The following is a 20,660-nucleotide window of genomic DNA, read 5'->3' as shown; positions in this document are numbered from 1 at the left end:
AAGGATTGAAAATATCTGTGATATATTTCATAAATGCAGCTTTATGTCCAAATTAGGCAAAGCATTTAAAAAATATATATATATTATATATTTTATAATATACTTTGCAACAATATTGCCCTTTGTTTTAGCATCACTGCTAAGCAGATGCAAATCACAGAGCAACTGAAAGATGATTCTAAGATAGAGATTCTGTCTTGCACGTATCTTCTGCAGTTAGCTTGATGCCCTCTGGTAAAGAGGGATAATCAATGTAAGTGCGTTGAATAAGATTATAAACCTCTTAATCTTAAGTTATGAAGGTAGAGATCCTCTTAACAAAAGATTTTTTTTAAGGATATTAATAAATCATGTTATATCTATTCAGACTGTGCATCTTTTCTCAGCGCATTTAGAGGAATCAAGCTACCACTGTTATTTTCTCAAGAATTAAAACAGCTACACATAGAATGGATTTCACTGTGACAGAGATGCTGATCAGGAATTAACAGATGAGGAAACATCTAAGAGGAGTTTTCTGTTGCAATGGTGTGCTTAATCAGTGAACTCTGAGCAAAACAGACAGAAGACAGAAGGCATGTGCACACTAAAATGTGATTGTCACCAAAGTGGTATTTCCATGTTAAAAGCAAATCATTTTATCTCCAGGATATATTTCAATACATTTCGCAGAACCCTACGGAAAATGTCTGGTCTGCTCCCCAGCAACTCCATCAAAGAACTAAGAATTAGATTGTCTGCAGTTTCCAGTGTATCTATTCAGAAGTACACTTCTCGCATGGGTAGGCAACACAGACCATTCTTCTCAAGCTGGAAATAATTTCATGATGCCCACAGATTCTGGGCTTTATTCAGATTAAAGTGGGTAAAGCTTAGACTCACAGTCTACAGCGGGTGGTTTAAATTAAATCACGATCTCTGAAGAAAAAAGTATGGGTCTAAGATTGGCTGGGAGGCAAAATCTGAAGCATCATAATGCGTGGAGTGTGGGCTACTCTCTGATTCTACCCCCCGTCACACAGCCCATGGCCGTCAGATCAGTCCCTCAAGGATGCTATGATGGGAAGCCAGGGCTGAAGTTGCCAGGGGAACCTGGGAGTTTTCTGACCCTTGTGCTTTCCAAATTTCAGTCTTAATAAGAGGGACTTACAGATTATGCTTGATTTTTTTCTTATAATTAAAGTAGGAAAACACTAAAAAGGAAGGAAATTTAAAGAGGCCAAATTTCACCATGTATTTACAGAGCATTAGTAATTATTGCAAGGCGTTTAAAAAACATAGTTAATACACTCAGAATCCCGAGAGGCGAGTGCAGGTGCTAATTCCCGTGACAGTGAACAGAAATCACAATCGCCAGAAGTTAACTGATTCTCATACAAGTCAACACAAGAGTGTGTGACTAAGATTACTATTAAAGATTAACTCAGGTTCCCCAAACACTACGGATAGAAACAAAAATGTACACACATCTATCAAAAGGTCTAATTTACAGGCATTCTGAGTATAATACAGACTAAATTCTAAGAAATTTAGAATATATTGTTTATTTAAATTTGATTTTGAAAGGCAGTATGCTTATAAATATTGTTTATTTAAATTTAATTTTGAAAGGCAGTATGCTTACAAAGTATTTTTAATCTAAAATGTCATAGTACAAGAATGTTGATGGTCATTCTGAAAATGTAAAGCTCTAACTGACAAGGTGTAATTTGGCAGAGAGAGGAGCAAGGTAGGAAAAGGTTTCCAGAGTTTTCTCCAGATATATAAGAACTAATCACCAATTTTATGCACTTAGTAACTCTAATATCAGTAAGCTAATTCATCTAGAAATGCAATTTCAAGCTCTTTGAAGACGCTGCTTCGAGCAACTATTTGTTCTCAACCATGTACCAATGTCAGACCACTGACCGGAAGTGGCTCTACCACCAGGAGACACACAGGGGGATAGGATTCTTACATGAATGGTTACACACACCTACTAACCATTGGAGACGACTGGTTTTACAAGCTAGAGACTGGCTCTTCTTAATGCATTAGGGATTTAAAAATTTACATTAATAAAATAATAACTCGGTGTCAATCTGCACCTCTGATCATCCAACCTCGCAAGTAACTAAGGTAAATGGAAACTTAAAATAAATCTTGTAATAAGAATCTCACCATCCCCCAAAAGTGTTTATTAGTTATGACTTAAACTGATATTAAAGTCATTGATTTGGGGGAAAAAAGAGACATAAGGTTCAAAGAGGCGAAGGAATTCGTATCTCCTATTCTCAAGATTAAAACAAACAAACAAAAAAGGTAGCTTCAATTTACAGAATGTCTTTCAATTTAAAACTTCAGATCATTTACATAAACCGTCCTAAACCCTTACAACAGGTATAAAGTAGGAAAAGTTTTGCAATTACTTTCAAAAATAGTATCTCCTTATAAAAGTCAACAAAATACAAATATGAAAGGCACTGAAAAGAAGACTCAGCCATAATTCCACCTGTATCAATGCAATCATCGTTAGCATCTTAGTGTACTTTAGGATTTTATTTTTAACTCCATCTGGCAGATGCAGAGGCTGGACACCAAGGGACCTGTCCTTGTAGATACGGAAGGAAAACCTTCCACCTCCCACAGTCTAGTGAGGAGCCCTGGCCTCTGTGCTATCCGTCAGGCAAGAGCCCTGTATAGCTGATGGAGGTGCTGCCCTGACCCTCCTCCCAATTCCTCTCTGGAGACAGTAATGAACAGGAGAGGCTGGGCAGCTAGAAAACAAGGTGCATTTCTATTCCATGTCTCTTCCTCCTCTAAACAGGGCAAGTCTGTTAAATTAAGGACCTTGCTCCTTACAGAGGTTGGAGGTCAAGGCTACTTATTTAACATCAAGTAGACAGACAGAGACCAGCGGGTCTCCCCTCAGAAAGGGACCAGGGTATCTTCCCTCAGACAGAGACCAGGGAGCCTCCTTTCAGACAGAGACGTCAGTGTCTCCCATCAGACAGGGACCAGGGCAATTTCTCTCAGAAAAATACCAGGCTGTCTCCTCTGAGAGGGAGAGACCAAGGGATCTCCCTTTAGAAAAAGACCAGAGTGTCTTCCCCTCCAAAAAAATCAAAAAATAAAATCAAGGTGAAATACTTCCCCGGTGAGTAAAAAATATATATATCTATTTTCTAATACTTTCGATGCTTCACAAATGAGAGATTTCTCTCGACCTGAGACAATACTAGTAAGAGCCCTAAAACAGCCCTAAATTTGGATCAAACTGGAGACCCCCAGTAGCCAATTGTGAATCCTCAACATCAAGATAAGGGGCCAGGAATGACCAAGCTGACTCAGAAAAGGCAAAGGAAGCCTCAGTATGTCCGCAAATAGCTTCATGACCCCAAGGCTTAATTGAAGTCAGATTCCTGGGTGATACAAAGAGTATATAGTGAAGAATTTGGAAGCCCGCCAAGGGTAAGCCTGTGTTCAAGATCAAGCTGACACACTTGCACCAGAGGTCAGAGACAGCTGCACAGTCTGACCACCGACATCAACACTACAAGGGGCCATGGGATGGTGCCAGCAACATCACCTGACCCCCAGATTTTCCAAGGGTGCCTTGAGGCACGTCGAGTAAGTTTCCTGCCTCAGAGGAGCTGATGGGGGAAAGCGATCATGGCGCTGCGCGACGGAGCTAAGCGTCCATGGGCTATCAGCTCAAAGAAACCTTAAGGGTCTAGTGATTTTCAAACTATAATTAGCAACAGGACACTTTTCCCCCGAAGGAACTCTTAACTGGAAAGCCGATACATGCCACACGGGCAAAGGAGAAACTGCTGTGGCTGAATCAAGGGGGTGGGAGTGATGTGCAGCCCCGGCTTGGCTTCCGAAAGAATCAAGGGTCTCTGGAGAATGTGGCTTAATCCACTGCTTAAGTCCAACAGCTGCAGTTTGCAGAGCAGGGAACTCGGACGCAGAGAGCCCCTGTGTGTGCCGGAAAGAAGGCAGGCGCTGGACGCGGACGGACCGGGGTTCGAACGCCAGCTCTGCTGCCTCCCAACTGCGGGCGTGAGCTTAGGAAATTGTGTAATGTCTCTGGGCCTCATTTTCCTCAGAGCCTGGTAATAAAATATTGGCCTCCGAGCCTCAACCGTGAGCATTCGAGATGATGATGCAGCTGCAAGAAGCTCCCGGCGAGTGGTTCACGGCTCCAGGCTTTAATAGGCTTGCCTCAGGGCACATAACCAGTTAACAGCACAGGTGCGGCTAATTCACCCCAAACCCCCGTGTCCCTCGCTCTGCTCACAGATCCTCCGCACTCGCCCTCACGCCTCTCCTTCCAGATGGCAGTCACTCAATCTGTCCCAGTAGTTGAAGAACTGGCCCCAAACAGAAAAACAAAATCAAAAACAAAAAACCCCAAGGCACTGGAAATGGGCAGCAGAAGTGACCCAGGCTGAAATAACTACCTGAAGAGATATTAACTCTGCCACCAGAAAAGGAACTTGCTGGGGCTGGGGCGGGGTGGGGGGCGGCATTTCCGATTTGTTTTTCAGCATCTGCCCTTGGTATTCTCATCAGCAAACCTCTACCTCTTCCCAGCATCCCTCACAGATGACAGCAAATACGCCTGCTGTCGCCCTAACAGAATTTCTCCAGAAACCCAACGCCGACTTCTTTCTGTGATGTCAACTCCTTTCTATAGGTGGCGTTGACTGCCAAGTCCTGTCTGTGCCCCTGGACTAAGAAAGGTATAGATGTAGCCTCATCCAAATGTCAGGAATAACAGACAGAGGTCTAGAGTCGCCGTATCCATCTACTCTTGGTGCCTACTCCGACCTTCTGCAAATAAACTAGGGCGCTTACACTGTGTGCAGTTCTGAATGCAGCCAATTCGAAGAAGCCACATTTATAGGGAAGCCACTCCACTGGGCACACAATAAAATGCTTCATGAACCTTGACCAACCCTGAGGCAGGTACCTGGGATTGGGTGCCTGGGGACTTCTAGAGAAAATATAATAAAAACTATAACAACTGGAACAATTTTAAAATCGCTTCCTTCCTATCGTATTAATTTATATGTCATCATTTGCTCAGTGACCACATTCCACCCAGATGAACCTGATAAAACTGAGTAAGCTGCCAACCCTGACTTTGGGTTGTAGTTTCAAACTGTGATTCTATTACAAACGGCAACAAACTCGGGCTGAGAGCACAGCTGCGACTTCTCAGTCTCTACAGGATGATTTATCATTGTCAGTTAGCTATTTAGCTTAAAATAATACAGAATTCCAGATCTCCGTGACTTATCCGTCTGTGTATGTAGATAAGTTAGGGATGGAGAAGAAAGCAGGGCAAGCTTGCAAATTAGGAGGAATTCACTAAGCTGCCGGGAAATCAGTGAGTATTTTGTTACCCAAATATTAAGCTTGAAGCAAAAAAAGAAAATGTAACGTTAAAGGTCCTCTGCTTTTAAGTGCCAGGCTTTTAAAATGTCTGACTGCAAGGGGAGAGTTCCTGCAACTAGAATTGCAGTGTGCCACATATATACTCAAATCATCAACCATCTTAAGTAGTGGAAGAAGGGGTTATTTCCACCCCTCCCCCAACTTAGTATCGCTTTCCTAGATGAAAACATTTCCTCATTTCCAACAATTTATGACTCATTTATTCCAAGAGATGAAAGCACGTTCCTTTGAGTATATATAGCAAGTTTTGCCAGCTGCACTCCAATTGCAATTTCTGGTTTTCCACTAGAATATTCCTCCCTTCCTTTAACATATCTCATTAAAGAAGTTCAACTGCTAACCAACGAACAGATTTTTTCTAGTAACAATGAACTTAATGTAACTCTAGTCACCAGTAAGATGCTACTGGATTATCCATCAGGATGGATATAGATGTACACACAATCACACACATACACAATGCAAACTTGAAAATCACCTCAAATCTTAAAAATCGTTTCAAAAATAGCCTTAGTGATATATTTCTTACTAAGCATAGTTAAGTTGGAACACTGGCAAAAAAGATGATTTACTTCTTGTAATTCAATTGTCTCCGGAATTACCAGTTGCCTATTAGTGCCAGGGGCATAATTCAGATATTATGATAAAACTTTCTCTGCATTTTGATGCTAATTTAATTTCCTTTTCCTCACTTTAGAAGGAAATCATAATTACCAATCTTTACTCACAATAAATGGTTAAGGGCATTTCCACGTCATTTTGTGTCATCATAAGCCAAGAAAAATGATGAGTTTTAAAATATCACAGGGGATTGGTCATAACTCATCAGCGTTTTTGAGTACAGACACAAATAATTTACAATCTGAAACTTGGTGTGATAATTTTGATTCACACACACTTATTAACCCATGATGGAATCAAATCATTAAAAATGGTAGGCGCATGAGAATTTCACAAACATCTGAAGCCAAGAAATGTATGGGCAATAGTAAAATGCACACATACAATACAGACACACAGATTAACATTGCTGAAAGACATGTGGATTGATCATAAAGACATTTAGTACCTTATATAAAGATTACATTCTATTTAAAAACGAATTTGAAAGCTTCTTTTAATTGGTACAGTTTTGACTTAAAGATGTTTTAATAATTCTCTCCTTTTCCTCAAATAAGATTAGAAGCCCACCACTTAACTCTCACCTTCAAATGTCACCAAGCTGAAAAATAGGAAGGAAGGAAGGAAGGAAGGAAGGGAGAGAGGGAGGGAGGGAGGGAGGGAGGGAGGGAGGGAGGGAGGGGGAAAAAGCCTTACTCAATTCCAATAACTAACTCCTATCAATTAGTAGAACTACATGAAAATTTAATTCCTTCATATACTCAAAAACAGTATCTCATGATAGAGTTTGTAGTTACTTTATTCCTGGAACATTAGAAAAGACAGAAGAAAATTTTAAGAAATGTAGTTTCTGTCTATTTCCCTTTATCACAATGATGAAAAGCTTGTCAACTTATCCCCAAGTTCTGAGTGAACTGTCTTTTATCTCCCTAAGAAATCATTTTATGCTACTGATAGGAAAGTCGTCAGAAGACCCAAATCAGCTATCTTATCTGGCTGAGGCTAAGGCTGGGGCTTAGCTTGGGAGAAAGAAAAAGTAGCAAATCATTGCTGGGCTGGCTACAAGGAATTGCCAATTGGGTCTACAGTGGACTAAAGGGGAAAATGTAAATACAAACAGTTAACAAACTATAAAGCAATACACAAACATTGTTATTATGAATGGTTGTGATTAATGATAATAGTAACAATAATTATAATATTTTCAATGCTTATTATTTTGAACTACATACCCCAAACCTACAAGGAGTGCAAATCAACAAATCAGTGGTCAACTACAGGTCTACTGTGCTTAAGAGCTTTGGATAGGGAAAAATCATTACTCATTACCTCCAAAATTCTACCCTATGTAACCCACAGAAGGCTCACTGAAGCTCCAGCAATTTCTGCTCTTTGAGAAGAGAATCAAGCCAGCTAAATTTTTTTTTTTAATTTGGAATTTTGTATTTATTTCAAAACCTTAAAAAAATTATATTCCCCTTTTCTTCAGAATTGACCATACCATTTTAAGCCATTTTTATTTCACTGCAATAGAGTAATTTAAACTAAAATTTTATATAACTTACTCAACATTATTCCTCAAGAAAGATTGAGATGAAAAAGGATGGACAAAGGTGTATATCTATTCAATAGGTTCAAACACATATATTAAGTAAAATCTTTACTCAAACATAGTTACTGGAACTAAGTTTGATGTTACCTCTGGTACTCCTAATTTTCGGCATGCTTCCAGAAAGTTTTCCACGTTTCTTCTGCATTTGGCCATGCTAAGTTTAGGCTATGAATGCAAATATTCAGAAATAAAGAATTACTAAGAGAAATACTTGTAATAACAGGTTAAATTTTAAACTTTCTAAATGGCAGAAGTACTACACGTTTACTGGAGAAAAATAATACATAAGCAAACAGAAGACAATAAAAAATTATCCAGAAACATTCACCTAAAGAGCTGTTAATATTTTGGATTATATTCTTCTAGACACTGTGTGTGTACACAAAGACATGCATATATATACATAGATATGTGTTTATATGTAGAATTTCTGCATACATGTATATATGTATATACACATGTGCAAGATTTTCTGCACATGTATGTGAATGTATATGTGTGGATACACACACACACACACAGTTTTTATGAGATCATACTGTTGTGTAACCTGCTTTAGTTTACTTAAAAGTACACCATAAACATCACCTTTTCCCATCAGCAAATATATTTCTATATGAAGGGTTAAATTCACCAGGCCAATGACTCTCTTTCTCGCCAAAGCAATCGGTTTTATTAGAAAGCTGGTGATGCTGCAAGGCGAGGAGATTTAGAGGCAGGGTGGGGAGCAGCCTTCTAGGTTAGAGTGAGCAACTTGTGCAAACACGGGCGTGGACAGTGTTTGTAAGGCAATGTTACACAGACTGGAGATGGAAGCAGGCTCTACCGCTACGCCGTGGCTGGGTCTGGTCAATGGGAACTCAAGATGCTCAGAGAAGAATTTCTGAGAAGCGGACATTTAGAAACATTTCTAGAAAGGAAAACTACAATATAATAACATAAGCTAAAATACTTCACAGTTGTTAAAAGGGATATTTATGAAGAGTTTTAATGACTTGGGGAAATACTCAGGTTTTCATACATTTTAAAAACTACTAAATAGTATATATGAGAAGCTCACAATTCAAAAAACAACTTATATGTAGAAGGAATGTTAGCAGCATAAAAGCCAAAATGTAAACAGTGGTTGTCTTTGGGTGGCGGGATAGAACATGATATATTTTCCTCCTGCATTTCTCTATTTTCTCCGATCAAGCATTATTCCCATTATATTTTCAATTAAATTTTTTTATTTGTAAAAGATAAAAGGTGACAACCAAAGAATGTAGCATTTTTTTCCTGAAGAATTGATCAAATATACAAATGTGTGTAGATAACATGATTCATAGTGTCCTCATACCTTATAACACAATAACTGTATATTTAAATTGGAGGCTGAGGAATCGTACTTTCTTTCTTATAAGTTGGGGAAAAATACTGAATGAGAATCTGGTACACAGCTCTAACAACTTAACAGCAGTTTGGACTTCAAAACTTTTTCATATTCGATTATAGGACAGAATTTACTGCCCAAACTAAGGCAGATAAAGCAGATTTGAATCAGAAGACAAATTGTTTTGTTTTGGGTTTTTTTTCCTGTGTTTTCTGAGGCAAAAAAGTGGTCAGTCTTTTGAAGGGAAAAATATATTCAACTGTGTAGAAAGAACACTGACAGTTGAAATGCGATCATCAGCTAATTTTTCCTGCTGCCAAGAGAAAAGAAACTAAGAAAAATAATGCCACTACGATGCTTTCCTGGGCGGGGGGTGGGGCTTCACGTGAGGCTGTCACTCCACAGACTCTTCCTATGATATTTTATGAACACTGTGCCTTGAGGTTGGGGGCTCTGGCTTTTGAAAAATCTGTTCATAAACACTAACGATCACAATGGCTTGCATTCATATTTATATCACATGTAGGCCCTCATTTCATCCTCATGGGAGCAGTTCCATGACAGAGAAGAGCCAATCAAGTTCAAGAAAGGTTGAATAACTTTCCCAAAGTCGTATGGATTATATAGATGTGGAATTGGAATCCAACCCCTACATTCTTAGCCCCTAAACTCTTCTGCTTCACCTAATAGTAAATAGTATGGATAGAGGTTTTCCCTACTTGTCTGAACCCTACGTAGGCTTCAAAGACCAGCTTATCTTTGATTCCCCCTCCCTCATCTGAATGACCATAACATGACTCCATAGCTCTCTTCTGGATGGTAATATGGTCCATGATTATAGGAAAAGGATGCCAGTGCCTGCTTTATCTCCCCCACATGGAGACGAGGATTTTTAGGGACTAATGGCATCTAGCTCGGTCTCTTTCATCTTTCCCCAGTTTCCTTGGTATCTCCAACCTACCCCTGAGCACAGCTAGTGATCAAGGAATTGTTGAATTAATGACCAGCTGACCAACCTCTGGTCTGACAGGTTACTAATGATATTTTATACAGAATCCACATCTTTTCAGAGCTATCCTAAAATCCTCAATAATTAATAGAGGAAAGAGTTTCCATTTAGAAGAGAACTCGCCAACCAAAAGAAGTTTCCCAAAAAGACTTCTCACTGTTTAAATAATTCCTTGTGAGGAATGAATCTTTGTGTCTCTACAGTCTTAAAGTTAGCACCCCAAGCGTTTCTTTAACGTGTTTTGCTTTATATTTGAAGTAAGTTCCTTTTCTGTCATTTACATACTTACTTTAAATATTTTCCCTTTTTACAGTGAAAATGTTGCTTCATTCAGAAATGCTATTCCTTTTCTGCTCTTCTAGTTGTTTGGGGCCCAACACAGGGCATTTGAGCAGCGTCCTGGAGATCCCATCGGTATCTTTAACCAGCAATACTGTCCCAAAGGAGTTTGTTTGATGTAAGAGTTAGTTTCCCTTTATATGGTGTTACTTACGACTGCTGGTGAGGGGACATGGATGCTTGCGACGGATCGTGGGCGGATGTGGTTGACTAGATGGCAGAGGACGACGCCATCCATGAGGGCAGCCCCCAGGTCTTCGTGCAGGCTGACCTTGAGTCTCATCTCGATGCTCTGGGAAGGAATCAGAAGGAAGCCAATTGCTCTCAGGCAACTGAGGGTAAAATACAGTTATGGGTATTTATGAACTGAGACTTAAGTTTCATTATGGAGAAGGATAAGAACACGTGGAAAAACACTGACATGATTTCAACCTTTTCAAAAGATATTAAAATAAAAATCCCTCTGTAGAAAAAAACATTCAGTTGTGTCTAAAATTTTTAATTAGTTGAATTTTTAAAAGAATGGGCTTCTTGGGACTTCCCTGGTGGTCCAGTGGGAAAGAATCCGCCCTCCAATGCAGGGGACGTGGGTTCGATCCCTGGTCAGGGAACTAAGATCCTACATGCCGCGGCGCAACTAAGCCCACGCACCACAACTACTGAGCTCGCGCACCTCGACTAGAGAGACTGAGTGCCACAAACTACAGAGCCCATGTGCTCTGGACCCCACGCCACAACTAGAGAAGAGAAAACCCACATGCCACAACTAGAGAGAAGCCCATGTGACACAACCAAAGATCCCACATGCCACAGTGAAGATCCCATGTGCCTCAACGAAGACCCGAGACAGCCAAAAAAGAAAAAATGAACTTCTAAAGTTCAACATTGCCTCAGACTTAGCAATGAAAATAGAAAAACAGACTGAGTTGAATAATAAAAGCCAAATCCATAGGGATCGTTTTGCCATGTGTAAAAATATCACATCACTATGTAGTACACCTGAAACTAAAATCATATTTTAAGTCAATTATACTTCAATAAAAAATAAATAAAATAAAATAAACAAAAATAAATTAAAAAACCAAAATCCAACTGGTTCAGACAGACTGCAAGGGGCAGAAAAGGGATTAAGAGATGCTTTTCTCTAAGACCATGTTCTAGTTCAAAAATCAATTTTTCTCCCTTTTTAAAAAATTAAACACTTTGAGATAATTATAAATTCATATGGAGTTATAAGAAGTAATACAGAGAGATCTCATGTACGCTTTACCCAGTTTCCCTCTAAGGTAACCACCTTCAAAAATATATACTACAACTTCACAATCGGGACACTGGCGTTGACAGAACACGCCCATCACCACAAGGATCTCTCACAATGCTGTTTTACCAGCCACACCCACTTCCCTCCCACCCCCAGTACCTCTTTGGCCCTACTCCCCTTCTCCTCTCCTTCCAGGACCCCCGTGACATGAATGCGTATCATCTGTTACACGCCCACAGGTCCCTGGGGCTCTCTGCTCATTTATTTTCAGTCTGTCTTCTCTCTACTACTCAGATTAGGTAATCCCTATTGTTCTTTCTTCCAGTTCACTGATTCTTTCCTCTGTTACCTCCATTCTGCTGTTGAGCCCACCCCCTGGGCTTCTTCTTTTGGATAATGTATTCTGCAGTTCTAAATTTCCATTGGTCCTTCTTTATGTCTTCTATTTCTCTGCTAAGATTTTTTTTTTGCGGTACGTGGGCCTCTCACCGTTGTGGCCTCTCCCGTTGCGGAGCACAGGCTCCGGACGCGCAGGCTCAGCGGCCATGGCTCACGAGCCCAGGTGCTCCGCGGCATGTGGGATCTTCCCGGACCGGGGCACGAACCCGCGTCCCCTGCATCAGCAGGCGGACTCTCAACCACTGTGCCACCAGGGAAGCCTCTGCTAAGATTTTTTATTCCTTTGCAGAGGCATTCTATTTTTTAATTTGTTTCACCTGTGTTCGTAATTGCTTGTGGAAGTATTTCTATCACGAACAGTATAAAATCTCTGTCAGGTGATAACATCTCTGCCACAACAGTGTTGTCATCTGTTGATTATCTTTTCACATTCGTTCTGGTTCTTGGTAGAATGAGTGATTTTTTTGGTTGAAACCTGGACATTTCTGGTATTATGAGACTCTGGATCCTATTTAAACTTTCTGTTTTAGCTGGCTTTTTTGGACACGGCTCTGGCAGGGAAAGGGAGGCTACCACCTTGTTACTGCTGTGTAAATGCAGATTCCCACTTGCTGTCAGTGACTGGTGTGGGTGTGGAAATCCAGGCTCCCCACGTGGGCTCCACTGATACTATGGGAGGGGACGGGATCATTCTTAGCTCATGGGAATGAAATTCCTGGCTCCCAATGTGGCCTTCTCTGATACCATCCCAGCAGAGGTTAAAGTCTAGCTGCCTACGCCATCTTTGCAGGCATGGGTAGGGGTGGGACCACGGGTTTTCTGCAGTGTTTAGCTGGAGTAGAGCCTTTAATGTCTAAAAATTTTCTCTCTCACTAGGCTGCCCCTTTTCTGGTCCTTTGACTAAAGTAAGCAAGCTTTCATTGGGACTTTTTTTTCTTAATTTGTGCCCATTAGCATTTCCGGTTTCTAACTACTTCACCTTCAAGTCTGAGAAAGATAAAGCAAAAAAGAAATCCCACTGGACTCACCACCACTGTCATTCCTAGTCCCAAGGAGCCCAGCTAGTCTGAATTATTCTCTCCACTTTTCAGAGTGATTCTATGCTTATTTTATATATAATCACCAGGGGTTTTAGTTGTACTTAGTGGGATGAATGGGGAAAAGTACATCAACTCTATCTTCTCAGAAGCAGAAGTAGATAGATCGGTTTTTAAAACTTCAAATACCAATTTCTGCTTTGTAGCAGAAGCTCCTTGTAAATGGATAACAGCCTAAGCAAGGATGACTTTACTGGGAGATCTGCAATAAGCGGAGCACTTGAAAATCAGTGCATGTAACAGTGTCGCATAATTCTCTTTCAGAACTGTCTTGTACAGACACCTCATTTTTTTCCAAGCATGCTTTCAGTCTCTAATTTTACATCACTAAATTAAAACATAAGCTATCAATATGACCCAGGCTTTAAGAGAAAATTATATCACTCTTTGAGAGGCATAGCTCAACTTCTGATCTTATTTTTACATATCTCTGAAAGTTCACCTCCCAAGTTTCCGGCACATCCAAATATTCTAGGCAAATGACAGAGGACTGACTTGCCCTATGTGAATGCTGAGTCAACCACAGTGGCTTAAAGTGGTGGTAAGAGGTTTCTGGGTTTTTTTTTTCTTTCCTCCTGACTATGTGCTAAACCGTATATAAAGTATCATCTGTAGCAACAAAGATTCTGACCTGCCTTAATTCAGCTTTAATTTTAATTATAGGATTCACTGCTCATTTGTAGAACTCACTGCTATCTGAAATTGTGTATTTATTTGTTTCCTTCTTACTTACTCTGTCTTCTCAATAGACTACAGGCTTCATGCAGCAGGGACCTTTTTGTTCTTTTCTCTGTCTGTCACCTAGACTATACAGCCTGGCACAGAGAGCAGTCAATAATCATTTGCTAGTGAAAGGAGAAGATGTAGTATAAAATCTACCTCCTCAAGAAGCTTCTTATATTCGTCTAGTTCACGGCTATGATACTTCTCTTTAAATATAAAGAACTTATGTAGTGATTCATGATGTACTGCCTTTAATAACTAATACCAGTGTGTTCTTTGGTGACTGACCCTTGTCCTGCTGTTCGATCTTCCACATATTTACCTACGATCCTCCTAACTAGACACAAAGACCATGAGGGTAGAAAAATACATACACAGTTCCCACGAGGAGCCGTGCTGGGGATAGAAACACAACAAGGAATAAGACAGCCATGGTCCCTGCCATCACCAAGCCTGAAATCTTCCCTGGCACCCAGCACGAGACTTCACCCTTGGTAGGAACTCAAATGGTTTGCCTATTACGACATTCGAAAATTCTGGCCGGTTTGGGGTACGTAGTAAGGCTAACTACAAGCATCTTTAAATTCATGGCATATTATTAAGTAAATTAATAACAGTGCATTTTTTAAAGCATACCAGAACTGAAATAATACTAGCTTTTATACATAGGTATTAAGTATTTCTACTTACATTATCTCATATATTTCTCATAAAATCCCATGAAGGTAGATGGGAACTATTGTTTTTAATACATGAAAAGACTCAAACTCAGGGATGTTAAGTGACTTGCCCAATATCAAACAGTGAGCTGGCTAGATTTGAAACTAGATATTCAGTCTGCAGTGCTTCAAAGTCTACTTTTTTATTTAAAGATTTTTTTGATGTGGACCATTTTTAAAGTCTTTATTAAATTTGTTACAATATTCCTTCTGCTTTGTGTTTTGTTTTTTGGGCCACGAGGCATGTGGGATCTTAGCTCCCCAACCAGGGATTGAACCCACACCCTTTGTATTGGAAGGTGAAGTCTTAACCATTGGACCACCAGGGAAGTCCCCAATGTCTACTTTTTAAAAATACAGAAGGCTGCTTCAATTCTGGAAATAATTATTCAGTTATACAATGTTTCCCGGTACCTCTCGGAGCTGTTCCACCAGTTCTTTTTCTTCTCTCATCTGCTCCATTTTCCGCCGAATTGTAAACTGTGGGTCTATAGATTCCAAATTTCTCTGTGGTCTAAGAAACACTGTAACAGAAAGGGAAAAAAGCCTTTATGGAGCGCCTAGTACAGGATGCCGTATAGGGCTGCTCATATTTAAATCAAATAGTTTATTTATCCCAAATAATTCATTCACCACTCACAGAACAATAAATTCTGACTTCACATGAAAAGCTTGATTCGAATATGCTAGAGAAGATTATGTATTCAATTATTCTGGGTTGTGTGGACAAACCATCAGTTGAATCCAGGAAAGGGATTGGTCATCCTTGGCACCATTCCAGACCCCTTCTCTCTTTTTTCCACTGCTTTTATTCCAAGTTTTCATCTACACTCCAGGTTTCACAATCCTTTCATTAAATTTGGATACTTTGTTTCAGCTAATAAGGCAGAATTGCTTTACAGGTTACAAACAAGCACAGGTTAAGGATTCTGTTGGCTGAGGTTTTTCATCAGCCTGGGTTAGGAACTAAGTGATGATACACACTATCCACTCAGATAGGTATCTGAGTGTGGAGGAAAAAATTCTGCCTTCTATCATGTCACTGACAGCACATCCCAAAAGTCAGCTCTTCAGAGATGACCACAGACTCCTTTTAGAAAAGCTGGCAAGATGGGAGACAGTTTTAAGAGATCATCTCTGGCTGCACGTCCTTAAAATTACAACCTCCAGAAACGGCGACTCACAGTGGCAACTCTGGAAGGAGTTAAGGCCGTGGCTGCAGAGAAAAGGAATGCTCTCAACCTTTGAAGGATGACATCTTTTAAAGACTAACAGAGAAGGTACAAAATATGCTATGTACGGGCAGAGTGATTATGGCAATTTTTATTAGGATACAAAGCCCAGGGCGAATTTAAACTTGAATCTTTTTCTTCCTTGAGATTCTTATCTTATTAAGACTGTCAACTTTCCATGCACACCAGAGGGGGCAAAGAACGGTTAAGAGCTGTAGTTGGTTCCCCATGTCCCATAGAGTTTCAGATTGGGGGCGGGGGGGACAAATGAGGGGGGCGCTTCAGAAAATTTGGGGCAGAGAACTCCAATTTTAAAAATCAATACCACGTAGAAGGCTGCACTGACATACTGCAATTCTAGGAGTTTCAATTACCGTATCTTCAATGATGTAGAATAGGAAGATTATGTAACGCTTATTCTATTCTGCCAAATATTTGCTATGAACCACTTTAAAAGCATTTCACTTCATTTGTTTTTTAATGAAATATGGTTTACAAATATACTTTGAATAAAAACAACTGGAGTCCACCATATAATCAATTATCCCATATTCACCCAACTATGTCGTTTTAACCTCAATTTGTATCTTTGAACCAAAACACTTTAATGAGTGTCTTGCACTATACTTCTCACATCTCAGTATTTTCTTTCTAAATCAGTTCTCGGATATCTGAATCAGCCCTCTGGTGCTCTACAGAGGACCAGAAAGTTGACACATCTTAAGAAATCCGTGACTTACAGAAGTTAATGGAGCAAGGGAATGATCTATTGTATATGTTAACACCTTCTGGAACCTCAGAGAGAAGTCAGCCTGGGGCCTGGGCTTCTGCCTCAAGCCACCTAAGGAAGAGCCCAAGTCTTGTCACCAAGACCTACAAAAACCAAACCCCACAGGAAGCGAGACCAATTGTTTCAAAAACAAAGGCAAGGCAGGCAAAGGAAGTAGGGTTGACCAGCCAGCAGGGAGAGATGAGAAGTTCACAGAGCAAAGGGAAACGAGGAAGAATTTGACAAAATAAGAAGCATGGAAGAAACTGGAAATGCATTAAATTTGCCTTTGCACCATATTGAGACCAACCAAAAGAATCTACCCATTTAAACATAGTGACCAGAAGAGATACATATTAAAATGTAAAGTCCAGAAATAATCCACACCACCAAAGAAAAGGTCAACCAAATTTACCAAAAACAGTCAAGGAATGTGGACTTAGCTGAGTAATACACACACTGGCCAGCAAGGGGAGCCCCAGAGCCGATTAAACAAATCTACTGTTTTCTGTGGAGGTTTTACTTTCCTTTCCCTTTTTTTCTGGGGGAAATCTTATCCAATACTACATGTTTAATATTTTCAGTATGTTTTTACTGGCAGATTTCATTCTGAATACGAAGCTATCAGGAAGTTAAATTAACCGTGAACTTTTGGCTAACAGCACACTCTTCAAGTATCTATACCCTGTTAGAGCCCTGTGTAAGACACCAAGATAATTCAATGGTATCTGGGCTTTAATTTCCTGGCATTGCTTTTCATCTTAAATTCCCATACGTCTCAAAAAATACAAAATGCATGCTCGGGTATTTGCTTTATGAATGTAAGCGGTCAAAAAGTGTTAAAACATATGTGAACCATTATTTTTAAGATGAATACTTCAAATGTACATAAAATTACTGGAAACCTGACTATAATACTACTAGTTTTCTAAATAGATTAATTATTGTAGAATATATTAGAATTTAAAATGAACTATTTAATAATAAATCTACAGAGCACATAAGTTTATGACAGAATAATTTTAATAGGACTATTATGGTAGTTCTGATTAATTTATCCACAGTTGTTTTGGTTTTTTTTTTCTTTCAAGTCATATTTAAATAATAAATGCAGTGACCAGCCTGGTCAAAACTTCAGGAAATTGATCTATGGAGGAATTATTCTGGTCTTCCTTAATTTCATATCACTACATTTCAAGAACTCCCCTACTTAATTCAGGGGAATAAAAGTTTAGCTTGTGGCTGCAAGACAATATTAAGAGCCGCCCTGTTAGTAACTGTCTTTCACATCAATTGTCACACTGACTGTGTAAATAAGAAGAAAAAAAGAGGGGCAAGGGAGCAGAGTGAGGGTGTGTGTCAGTGTGTGTGTGTGTACACACACATATGCATGCACAAGGGGTAGGAAGAGACAAGGAAATAGGTGATTTAAGATGCAGGAAATAATGAGTCCTGCTTAGCTGTTTAATTACTGTATATCAAATACTGATAACATTCAAAGAATGAAAAGGACGATTTGTTTATATTTGCAATTTCTTTAGCTGAAGAGACAAATTTCTAAGCAAAGACTCTGCAGGGAATGGTGAATATGCTTATGCAGAATATCAAATGCATCCTTGCAGGTACACGTCCAAGTCCACTGACGTTTACGTTATCTCTACCTCCTCCTTCACCCTCCCCCTCACCTTCATCCCTGACCTGGGAGTGGTCTGTCAGCTGTGAATGTACAACATGCTTTATCTGTGTCTCTCACGGCACTCTTCACTTTCTGTCTTACAGGAGAGATCTGCTTTTCTCCATGAGGACTCTGTAAGAGTTTATGTTTGTTTCCAATTTAAACCTCTACCCCTGCCCCACAAAGCAGTTTGTTAGATGAATAAACAAACAAGTGTTTCAAAAATTCCCTCATTCAAAGATCACTTTATATGGAGAATACCTTGTCAGAGATTACCCTACCCTGATAATCAGTCATCTCAATTTTTTTTAACATGAAAAATCTCCTAAAACTTAGTCTCCAGGTCTGAATGCATTAGAGACTGAAATAAAAGTTCCAGGAAGGCAGAGATCTAGTCTGTCTTTTTCAGATCTGTATCCACAGTAACGAGCATCATGCCTTACACATAGGAGGCACTCAGTAAGTATTTAAGGATGTGCACAAGAAACTTTTTCTAAATGTTGTAAAAGTATCTTTCAGTTAAGCAAAGAAAGCTCACTCCTCTAAAAATTGCCTGAAATGTTACTTATTTAATTATTAAGTGAAAGGAACTTTGCATAGAAATTATCAGTCTATATTATTAACCTTTGTTGTCTAAATTTAACTCTAGATTTCTTCTCTGTGGACACATGAGGTTTTGGAATTTGGCTCTCAACTTCTCCTTTGAAATTAAAAACCTGGACTGGGTGTGATGTTGAAGACATACAAATTCAAGGGCAGCAGTATGGTGGCTTTGAAAAAGTATCATGAGCTGTAGATCCAGGTTAATGTGAATCAGAAATCTAATTAGTGCATTCATTTATTCCCTCTGGTGCCCAAAAATGAATTATGTAAATCCTCTGCCCTCAAAATGCTTTCTATGGTCTTGGGCAGTTTATTCAACCCAGTGGTTTTCACCTACTTAAACATAACATAAAATCAGTAAAATAATAAGAATAATAGTCAGTGCGAAGACTCCATGCTACTCCGAATAAATCAGCACAGGCAGTGTGGGGTATAGACAGCTATTGTTTATAAAATGCCCAGATGATTCTAATATGAAGACAAAACACTGAACCACTGAAACACCTCTCATCTCACAGCTTCAGTTTCATCATTTTTGTAATGGGGAAAATAATACCTAGAAGTGCAAGATTATGGTAAAACAATTCCAGAAAATGTCTGTAAACTGGCCCAAGATAGATATGTCCATTCATTCACTTTCCAGTGATAGTTTAAAGATCAATTTTAAGTATAAATTAGCACCCACCAATTCACTGCAAATGAAAAAGGGAAAATAATTCAAAGGAAGATAGGAATGATTTTAATTTCAAAGTGAAGGGGAAAAGGAAAGTAAGATGCAGAGTAGTAAGAGGGCACAAGAAAAGGAGCAGAAGAGAAGTTATCAAGTTAAGAACAACTTGAAGTGAAGCTGCCCCATCCAGCTCCAGGGGTGGAAAGACATACAGACACACATCCACATCCTTCCCCATCCATTTTAGGAGGTAGAACTTTGGGGATTGTGGGAATTCAAACTCCCAAGGACCTTCTAGCCAGTTTGCCTTTTTTTATTTCTTTGAAGAATGAGTTTTAGGGAAAATAGGGAATTTGAAATGAGATATATTTGAAACAAAATATTAGAAAGCTATGTTTATTATTTTAAATGTATTTTTTAAATAAAATTTAAATTTTACTTAAATATTGGAATTTAAATAAAAGGGTAATTTTAACATAAAGACAGTGAACAAGGTATAAAAATGCCAACTTTACCAAAAATAATTAATAAAAATACAAATGAAAGGCAAGCTACATTATGCTGGGCTGAGTTGGTAATATGATGCCCTTTATTTACACAGGGTGAGATAGCTGCAGATACTGGATAACGGAGAAAATATGAGGAAACAAAACTGCTGTGGTAATCAGCTTTGAAATGCCGTGAGAGGCCACTGAATAGGATCTACTATTTCAGAGGAACCGGTAAGAACAACATAAAAGTAGGCTGTATTCCTCTTCCAACCTTAGCACATATACTTGGGGATACATATAGTGCTTCTTCATTAATTTAAAAAAATGTACTGGAAAATGTATTCAAATCAGAAGGCAATATTTAGCACAAAAAGAATGAAGATTCTATTTGAAAGGTCAGATCTGGGAACCTACACAAATATTTCCAAGATTTCTGTTGCCAGAAAATTAACAGATAATTAATAGAAAATCATCACTTGCCCAGGGCATATTGTAGACAAATTGCAAATAGGGGAAAATAACAACTATCCAATATCTGACATGATTAACCCAGGTAGATGAATACTGAAAACAATCCTTTTATTATTTGTGTGTGTGTGTGTGTGTGTGTGTGTGTGTGTGTG

General features: G+C 39.2%; 1 protein-coding gene across 8 annotated transcripts in view; it reads right to left on the bottom strand.

Annotated features, from left to right (window-relative positions):
- LRCH1 (leucine rich repeats and calponin homology domain containing 1) overlaps window positions 1-20,660 on the bottom strand; it is a 191,602-nt gene that overhangs the window by 13,733 nt on the left and 157,209 nt on the right. For all 8 annotated transcript variants that reach the window (XM_022574847.3, XM_089899542.1, XM_022574849.3 and 5 more), the window contains 3 exons: window positions 15,012-15,121; window positions 10,553-10,690; window positions 7,766-7,843 (listed from right to left, as the gene is read on the bottom strand). In XM_022574847.3, the coding sequence (XP_022430555.1) occupies window positions 7,766-7,843; window positions 10,553-10,690; window positions 15,012-15,121 (326 nt within the window). The remainder of the gene's footprint in view (window positions 1-7,765; window positions 7,844-10,552; window positions 10,691-15,011; window positions 15,122-20,660) is intronic.

This window comes from Delphinapterus leucas, chromosome 18 (assembly GCF_059928025.1).
Source record: "Delphinapterus leucas isolate spDelLeu-1000000601 "Yukka" chromosome 18, BTC_Dleu_Yukka2, whole genome shotgun sequence".
NCBI classification, from domain to species: Eukaryota; Metazoa; Chordata; class Mammalia; order Artiodactyla; family Monodontidae; genus Delphinapterus; species Delphinapterus leucas.
This window is presented reverse-complemented; position numbering and strand designations above follow the sequence as displayed.